The sequence below is a fragment of the Westerdykella ornata genome (assembly GCF_010094085.1).
Source record: "Westerdykella ornata strain CBS 379.55 unplaced genomic scaffold EI97scaffold_43, whole genome shotgun sequence".
NCBI lineage: Eukaryota > Fungi > Ascomycota > Dothideomycetes > Pleosporales > Sporormiaceae > Westerdykella > Westerdykella ornata.
Genome location: NW_022986893.1, coordinates 48,441 through 64,103, shown reverse-complemented (window position 1 = coordinate 64,103; position 15,663 = coordinate 48,441). Strand labels below are relative to the sequence as shown.

The 15,663-nt window shown below is 53.9% G+C and overlaps 5 protein-coding genes across 5 annotated transcripts; 1 reads left to right on the top strand and 4 right to left on the bottom strand.

Moving 5' to 3' along the window:
• Positions 1–299: 299 nt before the first annotated feature.
• EI97DRAFT_485377 (uncharacterized protein) lies at positions 300–1,961 on the bottom strand. The gene is made up of 2 exons (XM_033802139.1): positions 1,005–1,961; positions 300–935 (listed from the first exon to the last, which is right to left on the bottom strand). The coding sequence occupies exons 1-2, from the start codon at positions 1,742–1,744 to the stop codon at positions 317–319; spliced, it is 1,359 nt and encodes a 452-aa protein (XP_033649665.1). The 5' UTR covers positions 1,745–1,961; the 3' UTR covers positions 300–316.
• A 139-nt stretch (positions 1,962–2,100) lies between these two features.
• EI97DRAFT_406876 (MFS general substrate transporter) lies at positions 2,101–4,060 on the bottom strand (the record flags this gene model as incomplete). The annotated part of the gene is made up of 3 exons (XM_033796604.1): positions 3,507–4,060; positions 2,932–3,456; positions 2,101–2,884 (listed from the first exon to the last, which is right to left on the bottom strand). Exons 1-3 carry the CDS (start codon positions 3,809–3,811, stop codon positions 2,101–2,103), a joined length of 1,614 nt encoding a protein of 537 aa, XP_033649664.1. The 5' UTR covers positions 3,812–4,060.
• Positions 4,061–5,133: 1,073 nt separating this feature from the next.
• EI97DRAFT_234347 (uncharacterized protein) lies at positions 5,134–6,447 on the bottom strand. The gene has a single exon (XM_033793981.1). It carries the CDS (start codon positions 6,264–6,266, stop codon positions 5,343–5,345), a length of 924 nt encoding a protein of 307 aa, XP_033649663.1. The 5' UTR covers positions 6,267–6,447; the 3' UTR covers positions 5,134–5,342.
• A 1,193-nt stretch (positions 6,448–7,640) lies between these two features.
• On the top strand, positions 7,641–12,212 carry EI97DRAFT_470647 (Coatomer, alpha subunit). Its single transcript, XM_033801782.1, has 8 exons — positions 7,641–7,886; positions 7,940–7,989; positions 8,042–8,173; positions 8,221–8,369; positions 8,433–8,462; positions 8,520–8,528; positions 8,578–11,306; positions 11,358–12,212. The coding sequence occupies exons 1-8, from the start codon at positions 7,860–7,862 to the stop codon at positions 11,892–11,894; spliced, it is 3,663 nt and encodes a 1,220-aa protein (XP_033649662.1). The 5' UTR covers positions 7,641–7,859; the 3' UTR covers positions 11,895–12,212.
• Positions 12,176–14,851, bottom strand: EI97DRAFT_437212 (cytochrome P450). Its single transcript, XM_033799296.1, has 2 exons — positions 14,219–14,851; positions 12,176–14,114 (listed from the first exon to the last, which is right to left on the bottom strand). Exons 1-2 carry the CDS (start codon positions 14,443–14,445, stop codon positions 12,341–12,343), a joined length of 2,001 nt encoding a protein of 666 aa, XP_033649661.1. The 5' UTR covers positions 14,446–14,851; the 3' UTR covers positions 12,176–12,340.
• Between the last annotated feature and the right edge of the window lie 812 nt (positions 14,852–15,663).

Genomic DNA, 15,663 nt, shown 5'->3' with positions numbered 1-15,663 from the left:
GGCGAAAATCAAATGGGAGTCATAGGATATGTAGATGAGTGTACATTCAGGAACGTTAACGAGAGAACGTATTTGAAGCTGCGCAGCACTATGACTGTGCTTCCAAGTAAAGTCAAAATCCATTAGCAAGGACAGATTGCGAAAAAGAAAAAAACAATTGGTTAATAGGTACGACAACAAAGGAAACAGATAAGACCGGTGCACTGTGGAGTGCCAATCTTGAGGCATCTGCCTCTCGAGCCCACTCACTCCCCACACGCAACACACTGACGCTTAACCAAACAGTTTCCCATCAAGTCATCAAATATGCCCCAACTCAACGCGCCGTCACCGTCACCGTCGCCGTAGCCATCACACCCGCACCCTCAATTCCCCTCTTATCCCCAGTTGCCGCCGTCCCCATTGACAAGGAATACGATCCTGACCGCATACTGTAACTCCCTAACTTGGACATGGACATGGACATCCCAGGTGGTCCGGGCGGACAGGTAGTGAACAACACCGTCTTCGTGCTCACCTTCGTCGTAACACTAGTCATCGTCTTCGTCACAGTGACAGTGACTGTATTCGCCGTCTTGGGGGGTAATTGACTCCAGCAGACTTCTGACGAGGCGGAGGAGTCGTATGTGCAGGACACAGGGTACGTCTTCGAAGGCAGTCCTGTTGGTGTTGGAGAGGTGAGGCGAGGGTAAGAGAGTGTGAGGGTGCTACGGAGCGTGGTTGTGCTTGTGGTGGCCTCGTCGACGGTGTAGGGTTTCGACCCGGTTGGTGAGCGATTGGGGCCTCGTGTATTTTCACCGTCGTCGGCTGTGGAGGTATGCGTGGGATTCTGGTCGGTCCAGGGTTTCGAGTCCTTGCTCGTAGCCGTAGCTTCAGGCAGACTCGACACTGAAGTTGCCGTAGAAACCCACTCGCGATATTTCTCCAGCGCAGTGCTGTAGAAGTCAGGATAAGCAACCCAGTTCCCCTCAACGGGTCCAAGGATGGATATCAATAGCACTCACCCATCACCATTCCCCACACACATCTCAAAATACATGTCCCCAAAGTACTCGTCGTGACAAGCGAACGAATCCTCACCCTCGCCCGTACGCTGGTAATTATAGATGCCATCGCAGTACGTCTCGCCATCGCAATAAATCGGCCTACACAATTCATGGTCATCGAACCACAACGCAAGACCCTTCTGATACCCAGGACACCCCTCAATCTTGACCCGATTCAACCCCTCATCCTGCGCCACCATCTCCTCCGTGATATCCTCCGTCTGATTACAATTCAAAAGCAAAACATCGTAATCCAATCTAGGAAAACCATCCCCGCGCTCCGGGTTCTGAATCAGCGAGTACTCGAGCTGCAAGATATTCTCGGGCCCCCGTCCTTGCTCCGTCCTCGAGATCTTGATGGAAATGGATTCGCCCTCCATTTTCCCCAGCTCTGGACAGTCGGGCGGCGGCGCCATGTGGGCGTGTTCCTTGGGCTTGGGACACACTTCGCGGTAGGCCTCGTGGTAGGTGCCGCCGGCGGGGATTTTGAAGGGCTCGTTGTTGCGGTTGGCGTTTCGCGGCCAGGCGCCGACGAATTGCGCGTAGACGTCGTAGTCGCAGCTGTTTTTGATCCATACGGTGTCGTACTCGGGGCCTCGGTCTGGGCGTTTGGTGATGGGCTGCGGGACCGTGTCCTCCTCGGTGGCTCTTGCGAGGGAGAGGAGAGTTAGGGGTAGTAGAATGTGTGGGAACAGCATGGTGTGGAATCATCTAAGTGTGCGAATACGCTCGTTATAATGCTATTCCTGGTCAGTATGTACGGTCATCATGCAGAGCTGTCGAAGATGGGTTTACAAAACGTTGCGCGAGTTAGAAGGATTAATCGAAATGCTCGTTACGATGCCGTTATGCTTTGAAAAGTTGGAGGGAAATTGCGAAAACGAATGTGTCCCGAAATTGCGAAAAGCGTTGGTGTTACTGATATGGTAGAAGCATGTCAACGTTGAAGGCTTATATTTGTGCTTCATCTTGGTGGCCAACTGAGTCAACTCCTGAGTGTGACCCAGCAAGTACTCAACACTGTCAAGCAGGCTCACCATTCCGGACCGAACAATTACTCCCTCTTCATCCCCACCCTCCCAATACCCCTCAACCCCCAAGCAAACATCAACCCCGTCACACAACTCAGCGCAAAGAGATACCAAAACGCCGCTTTGAACCCCTCCATCAACGCCTCGGGCGACTCCTTGTCCTTGAGCGTGCTCTGCGCTGTCACACTGTTGGCAATGACCGAACTGGTCGCTAGCCCTACGCTCTTTCCGACTTGCGCAATAGTGTTGAATACACCTCCAGCCAGGGCCTGCGTCTTTGCGGGAAACAGAGATGTGATGACCAGATTCGAGATCGTGAAGAGCAGATCGGCGCCAATGGGATTGAGGAAGACGGCCGGAAAAGCGCAGGCCCAGTATGACCAGCTCGGCTGGATGACGGCCATGAGTAGACAGGCGCCGGTCGTCAAGATGATTCCGAAGATAACGGCCCTGTCCGCTTTAACTCTGTGCGCAATCAAGCCCATAACGACGTTGCTCAGGGCTCCAGAGATCGGAGCAGGTAGAAAGCGTACGGAGGTCTCGAGAGCGGAGACGCCCTGCACTTCCTGGAAGAACAACGTGATGTACGATTCAATGGCGTTGAAGACGCCCCAGGTGATGAAGACGCCGAGACAGATGCAGCTGAAAATGCGGTTGCGCCAGAGGGAGGTGGGGATCAAGGCTGGGCGGCCTGTCCTCTCTTGACGTCCTACCCAGAAGATGAATGTGGGGATCAGGGCGATGGAGAGGATGAGCAAAGCAAGGGTTCCGGGAGTTTTGATGTTGGAGGTGCTTCCAGTGATGGATCTAAATATGTGAGCAACTGCCGTAGGAAGGAATTATAGTATGCATACGCAAAAGAATAGGATAACATGGCCAGGCAAGAGCCACCAATAGTAATACCAACCCAGTCAATCTCGTCCTTGAGACGGGCCAGCATATTATCCTGCTTATCATCGACCTTGGGAAGGCCAAAGAACCCAATCACGAACACAACAGTGTTGATGATAGCTGCAATATGCAAAGCCCACCTCCACCCAATGCTATCAGTGAAGACACCTCCAAGTGCAAGGCCGAGAGAAAACCCGACAGGCTGTCCGGCACCCATCGACGCGAACGCAATGTTCCTCCTCTTGCCTTCCGGAAACGTGCTCGTGATGATGCTGACGGCAGACGGAAGACAGAAAGAAATTGCAACTCCGGCAAAGGCTCGAAAGACAATGAGTTGGGTGCCCGTCTTCGCGAGGCCGCAAGCTAGCGTAAAGCAAGATTGCAGCACACATCCCGTCAGGTACATTGGCCTGCTTCCTACAACGTCGGATATGGAGCCGAGTAGGAGGAGGGTACAACCGCAGGTTAATGCATAGATCGAGATGGGCCTATGTTCATTGTCAGCAGAATCAGGCATGGTTCTTGAAGTCAAATATACCATAGAAGCAGACTTGCATCCAATCCCAAATCCCTCGCCATAGTCGGCAGCGCAATCGTCACCAACCCCGCCAACAGGCTACTAATCCCAGTCGTACACACAATCACCGTCAGTACAATCGCCGTGGTCCCTTTACTAGGCGCATCCTGCACCTCCGCTGAAACTGCATTCGCCGGCGGACGGGGATATGAATTCTCTTTTCTCCCAGTCGACGGGGTACCATCTCCCTTCAGTTTGACGCTTGGCGGCGCAGTAACTGGCGCAGAGTATTCCACAAGCTCAATTGAAGTCACTGGCCGCGACATCTCTGGCCACTATGCAAAAAACTGAGATTGAGGAATTGGGCCCGTGAGTAGCCGGCGAGAACTTCTATAGCAATACCTGACGGTGCGGGATGGGGCCGTACCAAGCCGGTGCCGGCCCGCCCGGCATTGCCGTCGGGAATGATCCGAGGAGCATCCCAGCAGAAGAAGATACTCGGTATGAAATATGCGCAGATGGGGTGTCACTGCTGTTGGCCTTGCGGCAACATCCTGATGTCGAGATGGTGTTGCGGCTCTGCGAAGGTTTGCGACAGGATGGGTGGTGCAGAATGAACCCTGCTTCCTTCCTATTTGGGCCTCGGGTCTACATGTGAATACATTACCAAGACAACAACTGAGGATTCACCATTCGCAGGTATAGGTATAATATACAAGTGCCAGGAAGTGACTAGGGGATAGAACCTTGGAACTTTGATTTTATTCGACAAAGCGGTCGCAATGTCATGGCACAATCACTAACTCAGGAGGGCAAGTTTGACAGCTAACCTTAACAGCTTCTGGACTACGGAGTATGCCTCGCGACCAATCATACCTTACCACCAATCGCAGCACAACAACATTATTCGTAAGCACCTCTCTCCTCAAATCCTAGAAGAGCATTGTGAAAGAGACATAATTTACATCTTCGAGCAGACTCTTCGGGCGAGGCTGCTGCAGTATCTACCTATCCCAGGAGCGAGCTTTATGGCACTTTTAAAAGGGAAACAGATATGAGCACATATTCGTGGGGAAAACGCTTCCGAAGCTAGATGGTAAAATATCATAAAACCCCCAAATCTAAAGATGCAAATTCAGAATCATAACTGCTCCGAATATGCAGAAGGACAGCTATTATGTCTTTCAACTCGATTAAAAAGGAAAACCTGCAAGGCGAGAGTGTCTTGTCATGGAAGTAGATCCTTCCGAGGAGCTTGGTGTATTCCCTACCTGTAACCAGACTGTTTTAGACGAAGGGAACGAGTCTCCACGCGTAGTCTCGACAAACTCAGTTGGCATGGCTTTCCCGAGCCGTTAACAGGTAGAGAATCTGTTTTTGGCCGCTCTGATAACTAGACGTTAGAGAAATCCGCAGAGTTGGGCACAAGACATGTTCAGATGGGCTGAAGTTCTTCTCACTCCTTCGCACTCGACATATCCTAAGGCGCCCAGCACTGCAGATTGGGACTGCTGGCGTCGACATGTCGCATTACGCCATGTTCCAGCATTGTCGAGATGCCTCCTGTAGCATAGTTTAGCTGGTTCAGCGAGGCTCTGGAGGTGGAGTGTAATAGGATGGGTTTTGGGTTCAGCTGGAACCTCGGCGGATGAGAGTGATATGAACAGTAATAGATTAGGCATAGTCGCAATGGCTAACAGCTCCTCATGGAGCACGTGAGAGATGAATGCAAAATAACTATGCTCAGAGATAATGACCAATGTCCATGAGTACGCCCAAACTATATTTCAGGATGACGTCGACAGCATAACTTAAAAGACAAGAAACGTGAAACATGTCGTTACCAAACGCGACATCTCATACAGACTCATATTCGAGATCATACATGGGTTCCCCAGTAACATAAAAGGGAAGTTCATCCAGGGTGAAGGCATCGTCGGAAGGTATCGATGGCGGCCCTTGGATATGGGGTATAACATGACCGTCCTCCGGCTCCTCCACCTCTGCAATGTTGTTGGTGTTCGACACGCCCTTGTCCTCGAATAAGAGAGAAGACCGGTCCCCTGGCCCTCGAACCCGGCGACGAAGGCGTCGAGCGCTCGAATCGACATCGTCGAGCGGATCATTGTCGGAGTAACTGCTATCACCTTCGATGCTCTGGCTGTGGGTGCGTTTGTTGTAGATGCCGGCGCTCCATCGCTTCTTTTTCCTCCTGTAGAGTCGTTGCTGCTCCTCCTCGTCTGACGAACTATGTTCGCATCGGAGGTCTTGGAATCTGTGTAGCAATCCGCTATCTTCCAGTCTCCCTCCGCTCTTTTCGCTCTTGGCATCTTCATAGTGATCTGGGCGCACGACTTCTATGTCACTGTCATAGTCGGGATCGCTATCCAGCTCCTCGAGCACGAAGTCGGCATGTTCCACCCTCCGAGATGGCTGCGCTTGATTGCTGCCATTTTCCTCCTCGGGTCCACTTTCGTCGTCTTCAGAGGATTGCTCATTGGTTGAGTTTCCTGGGCCGGATGCCGTCGATGCTCGAGAGGAAACGGTTGTTGACTGCGGCCGCGAGTATGAGAAATGTGGACCTTGGCCAATGGGTTGGATGTGCTCCAATGGAGGGGAGTGATCAAGCATGGCGAAGCCCATTCGCTTGTACGAGGCAGACGTGTGGCTTGCCTGTGGCGTAATGCGTATGTGTGAATGATGGCCTGGCGTCATTGGTGGCGAAGTGGGGTGTGGACCGCTTGGAAATGTGAATGGCTGAGGGAATTGCGGTCTTTCCATTATAAGTTGAGAAGGCGATGTTCACCGGAATGTGCTCCGTCAGGCTGTGGTCGATGTGCCTCAGTGGAGTGGTGAGGGCCGTGGACTGTTTCGTTCCCACTTGTCTTTGGGAAGGTCAAGGTATGAAAGTTCTGTGAACAAGCTTGGCTTTTGGTATACGGGAAGAGGGGTTCGAGGACAGTAGCATTTTTCAGAGAGGGGTTGGAGGCTCGAGGTGAGGTGGATGTCGTGACACGGTGCAGGGCGGATGGGCAGCGTCTTCACAATCAATCGGACCTGGCGAAGGCCTTGGCTTATCGCTGTTGGGGGGATACAGCGTGGTATAGGCAGCAATGCAGAAGAACAAGTCGGGATGTGCCTGCTTAGCCACAGACAGGTTGTCGAGTCGGAAGAGAGGTGGTGGGAGAGGGTGTAGGTGTGGGTGTGGGTGCTGCGGCCGAATGAAGGCGTGGAGAAGCAAGAAGGAAAAACAAAGAGGACTGGGACGTGGCTAAATTATTCACCTGCGTTTCAGCACACTGAGCTGGCACTGGGGCAAGCCTTTCTGAGTGGGCATGGAGCTGCAGAAGTGGCTCCGTGCCATGGTGGCCGTACTGTTGTATATAAGGGCTGCCAGCGTGGTGTGCAGACACGGACAATCTCACCTTGCGTCGTGCTTCCCGAGGCGGATCCAATGACCGCATCGCTCAAAATTGCTGAAATGCAGGGCGGACAGCGTGGTGAAGTGCTGGCACGCCGCCACTGACTGTCGGGGGAGACTGCGGGGTCCACCAGCCCTGGTCCAACGGGCAAAGGTGTGCATGTGCTGCATATGCCACGAGAAAAGAAAAATCTCTTTCTGCGGGGTCGGCGGGAGTCGTCGGTGGGAGTGCGGCTCTGCGGACGCTCAAGGGAGTGCGATGTTGATTACAGTATACCCGTTCTCCGTGTGTGGCTCCAGGACAGAGGGGAACATTGGAGGTCTGGACATGGGAAGGACCTACCGGGAGCACAGGCTCGATATCTGTCACGTGAGCACCCTTGGTATGGATGGGGAGCAACCCAAGAAAAGCATCCAGAATCTGGTTTTCAACATATACCTGAAACTGAGTCTCTCAGACTGAAGCGGTCGAGTGTATCGGCACGGGTGCGTGATCAAGGAGAGCGGAGAGCGATACGCACAGGCAACCAAGGAGATGGTCCTGTGCAAAGAGCATCTCTCAAAAGGTCAAATGGCTCATAGCCCATCAGCTTTACCCTTCAGAGGTGGGAATGTCAGCCTCAATTGCCTCTTGAGATATACCGCCGACTGCGCGATATCAATAGATGGTTGCGTATTGCGTTGAGTCCAAAGTAGTTCTTCGACCTGCGTTCCCTGCCTCGGGCCGTGTATTTCTCCGACATAACTGCCACATGCACCTCACCTCCAACTTTGGCAACCACAAACGTTGACAGCTCGGGAGCATCCAGCAGCTCACGGCCGGCTGTTTGCCATAACCCTTCTCATCCCCTCCTTTTGCCTCTCCAAGCGTCCAAACCCCACCCACAATTGCGTCCGCCGACTGAGCCAATTCCCCGTGCGAGCGGAGCTGCCGCTACCCCCCGACCTCCACCATGTCCTCCCCGTCCATGTTGACCAAGGTACGCTGTGCCCCACTCACAGCTCCCCTTGCCGCTTTTCTCACCTTCTGCAGTTCGAGTCCAAGTCTTCCAGGGCAAAGGGAATTGCTTTCCATCCAAAGAGGTACTTCCTCGGACCCCTCGCCCCGTCGCTTTCCCCGCTGACAGTCCCCTAGACCATGGATCCTCGTTTCTCTACACTCCTCCACGATCCAATTATGGGACTACCGCATGGGCACCTTGATTGATCGCTTCGAAGAACACGATGGTCCTGTGCGCGGCATAGACTTCCACAAGACACAACCCTTGTGAGCTTCCTTCGCTCATCGATCCGGGTTCGTACTAAGAGTGGCAGGTTCGTGTCCGGCGGCGATGACTACAAGATCAAGGTCTGGTCCTACCAGACACGGAGATGTCTCTTCACCCTTAACGGGCACTTGGATTATGTCCGCACCGTCTTCTTCCACCATGAGCTACCCTGGATATTAAGTAGCTCAGACGACCGTAAGCTGGCCTACTCTCTCTCGGCCTCCATGGTACATCGCTAATCTTGAAAACTCTGTATAGAAACCATTCGTATATGGAATTGGCAAAACCGTGAGTAATCGACCGCCCCCACTGGATTGTTCTTTCACACAGCTAACATGGAGGCAGGCTCTTTGAGTAGGTTCAGTTCTCGTCACGCTCGTCGGTTTATTCTAACCCCTTCCAGTCTGTACAATGACCGGTCACAACCATTACGCCATGTGCGCACAATTTCACCCCAAGGAGGACCTCATCGTATCCGCCTCGCTCGATCAGTCCGTCAGGGTGTGGGACATTTCAGGCCTGAGGAAAAAACATTCCGCACCTACCGCCATGTCCTTCGAAGACCAGATGTCACGGGCGAACCAGAACCAGGCAGATATGTTCGGAAATACCGACGCTGTTGTCAAATTCGTGCTAGAAGGTCATGACCGGGGCGTCAACTGGGTTGCTTTCCACCCTACGCTGCCCCTGATCGTGTCTGCTGGAGATGATCGCCTGGTGAAGCTCTGGAGAATGTCAGAAACCAAGGCATGGGAGGTGGACACTTGTAGAGGGCATTTCCAGAATGCCTCCGCTTGTCTTTTCCATCCTCACCAGGACCTCATCCTCTCGGTTGGTGAGGACAAGACGATCCGGGTATGGGACCTCAACAGGCGGACTTCAGTTCAATCATTCAAGAGAGAGAATGACCGCTTCTGGGTCATTGCGGCGCACCCTGAGATTAATCTTTTCGCCGCTGGCCACGATAATGGAGTCATGGTATTCAAGTTGGAACGCGAACGGCCAGCATCCGCAGTCTATCAGAACCAGCTCTTCTACATCACCAAAGAGAAGCATGTCCGGTCATATGATTTCCAGAGGAATATCGAATCCCCCTCAATGCTCTCGTTGAAGAAACTTGGCAGTCCCTGGGTACCCCCGCGAACGCTGTCATACAACCCCGCCGAAAGGTCCATCCTCGTTACGTCACCCGCAGACGGTGGGACCTATGAGCTGATTAGCCTACCTCGGGATACTTCGGGTGCGGTCGAACCAACAGATACAAAGCGTGGATCTGGCAATTCTGCTGTTTTTGTTGCACGCAACCGTTTTGCGGTGTTCAGCCAAGCTAACCAGCAAATCGACATCAAAGATCTCTCCAACTCTACCACAAAGACGATCAAGCCTCCCCACGGCACTACGGACATTTACTTTGGCGGAACCGGCAACCTGCTTCTGATCACACCTACCCATGTCATTCTATACGACATTCAGGCTAAGAAGAACCTTGCCGAACTGGCTGTCAACGGCGTCAAATATGTCGTGTGGTCTTCAGACGGACTTCACGTTGCTCTTCTGAGCAAGCACAACGTGACCATTGCGACAAAGAATCTGGAGCAAGTGAGCACGCTACATGAAACCATCCGTATCAAGAGCGCGACCTGGGATGATACCGGTGTCCTCCTCTACTCCACCCTGAACCATATCAAGTATAGCTTGATGAATGGCGATAATGGTATTGTTCGCACGCTGGAACATACTGTGTACCTCGTCAGGGTAAAAGGGCGCAATGTCTACTGTCTGGACCGAGCTGCCAAACCCAAGGTTCTACAGATCGATCCCACTGAATATAGGTTCAAGCTAGCTCTCGTCAAGAGGAACTACGATGAGATGCTAAACATCATCAAGACCTCGAGCCTTGTTGGTCAGAGCATCATTTCGTATCTTCAGAAGAAGGGTTACCCAGAAATTGCGCTCCAATTCGTCCAAGATCCGCAGACCCGTTTCGAGCTGGCCATAGAATGCGGAAACTTAGACGTTGCCGTGGAGATGGCTAAACAACTGGACCGACCCAAGTTGTGGCAACGCCTCAGCACGGAAGGTCTTGCACACGGCAATCACCAGGTGGTTGAGATGACTTACCAGAAACTCCGCAACTTCGACAAGCTCTCCTTCCTCTATCTGGTAACAGGAGACCAAGAGAAGCTCAAGCGCATGGCGAAGATTGCTGAGCATCGCGGCGACATCACGGCTCGTTTCCAAAATGCCCTGTACCTTGGCGATGTACAGAACAGGATAGAGATGTTCCAGGAAATCGACCTCTACCCTCTCGCCTATGCCACCGCCAAAGCCCATGGACTCGATGAACAGGCCCAATCAATACTAGAGGCGAGTGGACTCACTGAAGATCAAATCAACCTACCCTCCGTTGGCAAGCCCCTAAGCCCTGCAAGGCCAATTGTTCCCACATTCAAGGCGAACTGGCCTGCTCGGGGTGCCTCGTCCACCATGTTCGAGAAGGCTCTTCTCGGTGAGGTGGAGGGTGTCGGTGCAGAGGAACCTGCGGCGAACGCTTACGGCGAAGAAGATCTTCTGGGCGAACCAGAAGCTCCTGGTGTGCCAGCAGGCGAGCTTGGGGGCGAAGATGAGGACGACGTCGCCGGATGGGATATGGGAGATGAGGGTGAAGGGGAGGCGGAAGAGGACTTCGTCGAGGTCGAAGGGGCAGAGGCCGGCGCGGGCAGCAGTGAGGCTGATCTGTGGGCGCGAAACTCACCTTTGGCAGCGGATCACATCGCTGCTGGTTCTTTCGAGACAGCAATGCAGCTGCTGAACAGACAAGTTGGCGCTGTCAATTTCGCACCACTCGAGGGCCGGTTCGAGGAGATATATCAAGCAACCCGGACATTCCTGCCCGCCACCCCCAACATGCCTTCGCTTGTCAACTATGTCAGGCGGACAGTTGAAGAGACGGACTCGCGCAAGATCCTCCCCATCATCCCTAGGGACCTGGAGTCCATCCTCACTGGCGAATTGCAAGCGGGCAAACAGGCAATGGTGAAGAACCAATTGCAGGATGGCGTCGCTGTTTTCAAGAAATTGCTTCAGCTCCTCATTGTCAATGTTGTGTCATCGCAAGCTGAACTTTCCGAGGTAAGTGCTGGAGTTTTGTCTATCCAAGCTATTTGCTAACGACCTACACAGGCAAAGAAGGCTATCCACACAGCTGCACAGTACAGTCTCGCCATGTCCATTGAGCTTGCTCGCCGCGAACTTGTCAAGGGTGCCACGGACATCTCTGGTCTCCCCGATGACACGAAGAAGCGCGCCCTAGAACTGTCCGCGTACTTCACCATCCCCGAGCTTGAAGGCCCGCACAAAGCCATCCCACTCTCTGCGGCGATGAACTTCGCCAACAAAAACAAGCAGCTCAACACGGCGCTCAACTTTGCCAACGCCCTGCTCGATAGAACCGGCAGCGCTAAGCTCAAGGAGCAGGCGAAGCGTGTCAAGACTGTGGCTGAGAGGAATCCGGCGGATGCCATCGAGATTGATTTCGATCAATTTGCCGACTTTGAGATTTGCGCGGCTTCGTATACACCTATCTATGGGGGCAGTCCCTCTGTGGCGTGTCCGTATGATGGTTCGAAGTATCACGGCAAGTACAAGGGGACCGTGTGCAGGATTTGTGAGATTTGTCAGATTGGAGCACCGGCTAGTGGGTTGAGGCTGGTCGGTTGAAGATGTGGTGCAGTGTAGGGTAGTCCCAGAGAGTTGGGGGTGGGAAGCTGCTGGTAGGGTGGGGGAAGTGGAGATATGGGTGATGGATGAGGCATCTACCTTTGGGAATATAGATATGCGGTCGGTGGTGAAGAGAGCCGTGGAGTGATAGGGGAAGAGCTATGAAGTTTTGTGCTCGTGCATTGATTGATTGATAGATGGATGTTAGCGAGCGAACGAGATGACAGGGGTTGAGCGGGTTTGCTAGTCGTCAAAATGTTATGTATGCGCAATGAAGAGCATGTCCACGAAGTTCCGTGTCTCTATTTTTGAACTTGCTAGTCATATCTATTCAGTCTGGAGTCTTGGTCTGCAGACGTAGGATGTACATGGCTGCCTGATCGCAGCCCTTCGTAATCTACAACACTCGCACCCACAACACAAAAGCCTCCATCACTGCGTCCATACTACTCAAGGACAAACCTTTCCTCGCCCCTCCTCACCAACCGTATGGGCACACTCTCGCCCCTCAACTGCAACGTGATGATACTGCTCAACCCCCTCGCCAACGCCCTATCGGCCCTCCTCCACGCGCACTCCCACACGTCCTTCCTCTCCCTCCCACCCCTCGGCATGCGCTCCACCACCTCGTCAGAAGCCCACTCATCGACGGCGAGCTCGACGCTCCAGGCCGAGAAAATGACGGCGAAGCAAGCGAGCAGTTCGACCTGCGCGAAGCGGCGGCCGATGCACGAGCGGTAGCCGTCCGAGAAGGGAATGTAGGCGCCCTTGGGCGGTTTGAAGAGGTGCGAGGACGTGAAGTGGCCCGTGGGGCCGCGGAGGGATTCATCGTCGCTGTTTGTGGTGTCTTCGGGGTCTGTGGCTGTGGCTGTGGCTGTGGATGGAGGGGAGGAGGTAGAGGAGGTAGAGGACGAGGACGAGGACGAGGGAGAAAGCCAGCGTTCTGGACGCCAGAGGTCCTGGTCTTTGCGGGCAAAGGGGTCTTGTCCGTCTGGATAGTGCAGGGAGGAGGAAAAGGGAGAAGGAGTCGAAGGCCAGTATTTGGGGTTGCGGTGGACGGCGCTGCAGAGCGAGACGTGCGTGTCGCCTGGGATGAGGTATTCCTTGCCGTTCATGGAGATGGGTTGGGGCCGCCCCGGATCGGTGGATTTGGGAATATTGATGATGGGTTGGGTCAGGCGGAGGGTTTCGTTCATGACGGCAGCGGGCATGCCGTCGAAGAGTTTGGGGAAGTCGTCCTCGTAGGTCCATTGCGAGATGGGTTTCGAGGCGAGGACCTTGTCGATGGAGGCTTGGAGGCGCTTCTGCGTCGCGGGGTTCATGGCGAGGTAGAGCAGCGAGAAGTGCAGGGCGTTGGCCGTGGTTTCGTGGCCGGCGACCATAAGGACGAAGGCGTTTCCTAGGAGGTCGCTCTTGCGGAGGTCGGATGTTTGGTGGGGGTCGAGGATGCCGCTGTTGCGGAGCATGGCTTGGAAGAGGTCCATGCCTGGGGTTCCCTCCTCGCCGCGGGAGATTTCGGCGGATTTGGCGTCGAACATTTCGGACATGTAGGCGCCGAATTCTTGGACGGCGGTGCCGACATCGCGGTGGACCTTGAAGGGGGATTTGGTGAGGAAGCTGGGTGGGCCGATCTGCGTCCAGACGATTCCCTCGAGGAGCGTGCTGATGGCCTGGCGGTAGTTCATCTTGTGGCCTGGCGGCGGTTTGGAGCCGGCGAAGCGACTGAGTGAGCCTTTCTCGCTCGGCTGCGTTGAAGGGTTGTCCTTCTCTTCGTGAGGCCATTGGACCCGGACGTCGAAACCCGCTCGACTGATGATGTAAAGCGCAAACCGCATAGCTCCCTGATTCGGCTCCTTCACTGTCATATTCCCCTTCTGCTCCGTCCCTGCCCACAGCTTCACCAGCGCCTGCGCATGATGCAGCGACTCGTTCCAGACGAGTTCATTGTTCTTCTCCCCAAAGCTCGGGGCCGTGAGTCTCCTGTGCATGCGCCAGGCGGCGCCCTCGGTGGAAATGACGTTCTTCCCATACAAGTCGATCCGCTTGTAGAGACGCAGCGGTTTGGGGAAGTCTGCCCGCCGCGTCGTGATTTGTGTTATTACCTCCGCATCAGCCACGTAGGCGTTGATTTTGCGGGGGGACACAACGAGGAAGACGTCGGAGCCTAGAGCTTCGAAGGGTGCGTAGCCGACGCGGTGAGACCACTCATTGTCTAATAAGCTGTATGTGGCATTTAGTTAATGATTTATAGATACGGCGATAGTAGTCCAGTGTAACTCAAATGGAATCGATGAAGAGATAGACGGAATTCGAAAGTCACCTACACGAGCCACAATCCGTGAAACCTCTTAGGGAGCTTCCTCAGCAGCGGGAGGAATATTGCCACTGTTGCCAGCCACAACGTCGAGTATACGTTCCAAGGCGTCACCACGTAGGGCAAGCCCGAGTTTCGCGCTTCAGCGAGGTTCCGCCGCAGACTGCGATATCTGCCTACGCAGTGGTACAGAGTAATAGCGCTCAAGACGCTCAGTAGCACCACGAAAATGGCCATGGTTCAACGTGTTGGCCGCTGGTGGGCTGCTGTGCGGGGCCTGCAGCAGTCGTGCAAGGGGGGAGACTATCCGTCCGATGTGACTTGTGACAGCAGCGACTGTGATGCATTGAACAGCGTCACGGGGCCGCTGGAAAGAAGAAAGGACAATGGAGAGGACGACGATGAAGAGAGAGTTGAAGAATTGAGCTCCCAGGACGAAGCGATGTTGGGATGCGCATGCTGGCCTCGGGAATCATGTAGCCGACAAGTGTATCATGGGTGTTTGAGGCAAAAGTTGAGTTAGATTAGGTCATTGGCGCCGGTTAGCTGCACGTTTCGTACGCGAGCCTATATTTAAGAACAGTGAGCCGCGAGGGACAGGAAGGAAGATTGCGCGTTTGAACATTTTCTTCGACAAGACGATATGCTGTGTATACAGTGTCAAGAAGGTGTACGGAGTAAGGGATGTGGTTGAAGTTCACACAAAGGCTGCACTATGTCCGATGTAGGTTAGCTGACAAGCTTAGCGTGGCTGGCGTCTTGGCAATCACACTGTCACAAGTTCCCCACGAGTTACGAGACATGTCCCAAAAATCTGCGCGAAGAAGCTGCTACAAGGAGCAGCACATCGTGGCGCGGCGCCATTCTGTCCCACCAACATCTGAGGAGTCGGAGACATACGTACAGCTGTGCAGCTTGATCTGGGTTACGCTTCGGTACTACCCGTCGTCAAAAGGAACACAGCAGTGTCTCAGGAAGCCTTTGGATCTCGGGTCGTGAACGGTGAGGGGCTGAAACCATGCTTGAGGAGCTTCACTATCTACTGTGTACACAGTACCTAGGGAGTACTGCCGTTATCATGTTGCCGACCTCGGGTGTTGGCGGATCATGTACATGTTCGGTTCAATCGCATCATACCTCACGATTTGAAATCCTGGACGACTGACTGCTCGTCCTGCAACCCAACGGCTTCACTCGTTTCTCTCCGTTGGACTTCGCTTGGCGCTCTGAAGGATCCACACGGAAAACTGGTCTAGCGAATGCGACGTTGAGATATCCCTGGCCGTTCCAAAAATCCCCTCAGAGGCGAAGACACGTGGGAGACTCCCTGACGACAGCTCGGTAGACGCATTATGGGCCGTGGTGTCTCCGGGCGGGAGGTATTTAAAACGGGTATTTATGGGCATCAAACGCCACCCTCCGAAGCGGTCCTACGAATCAGCAGGCACCGGAGCG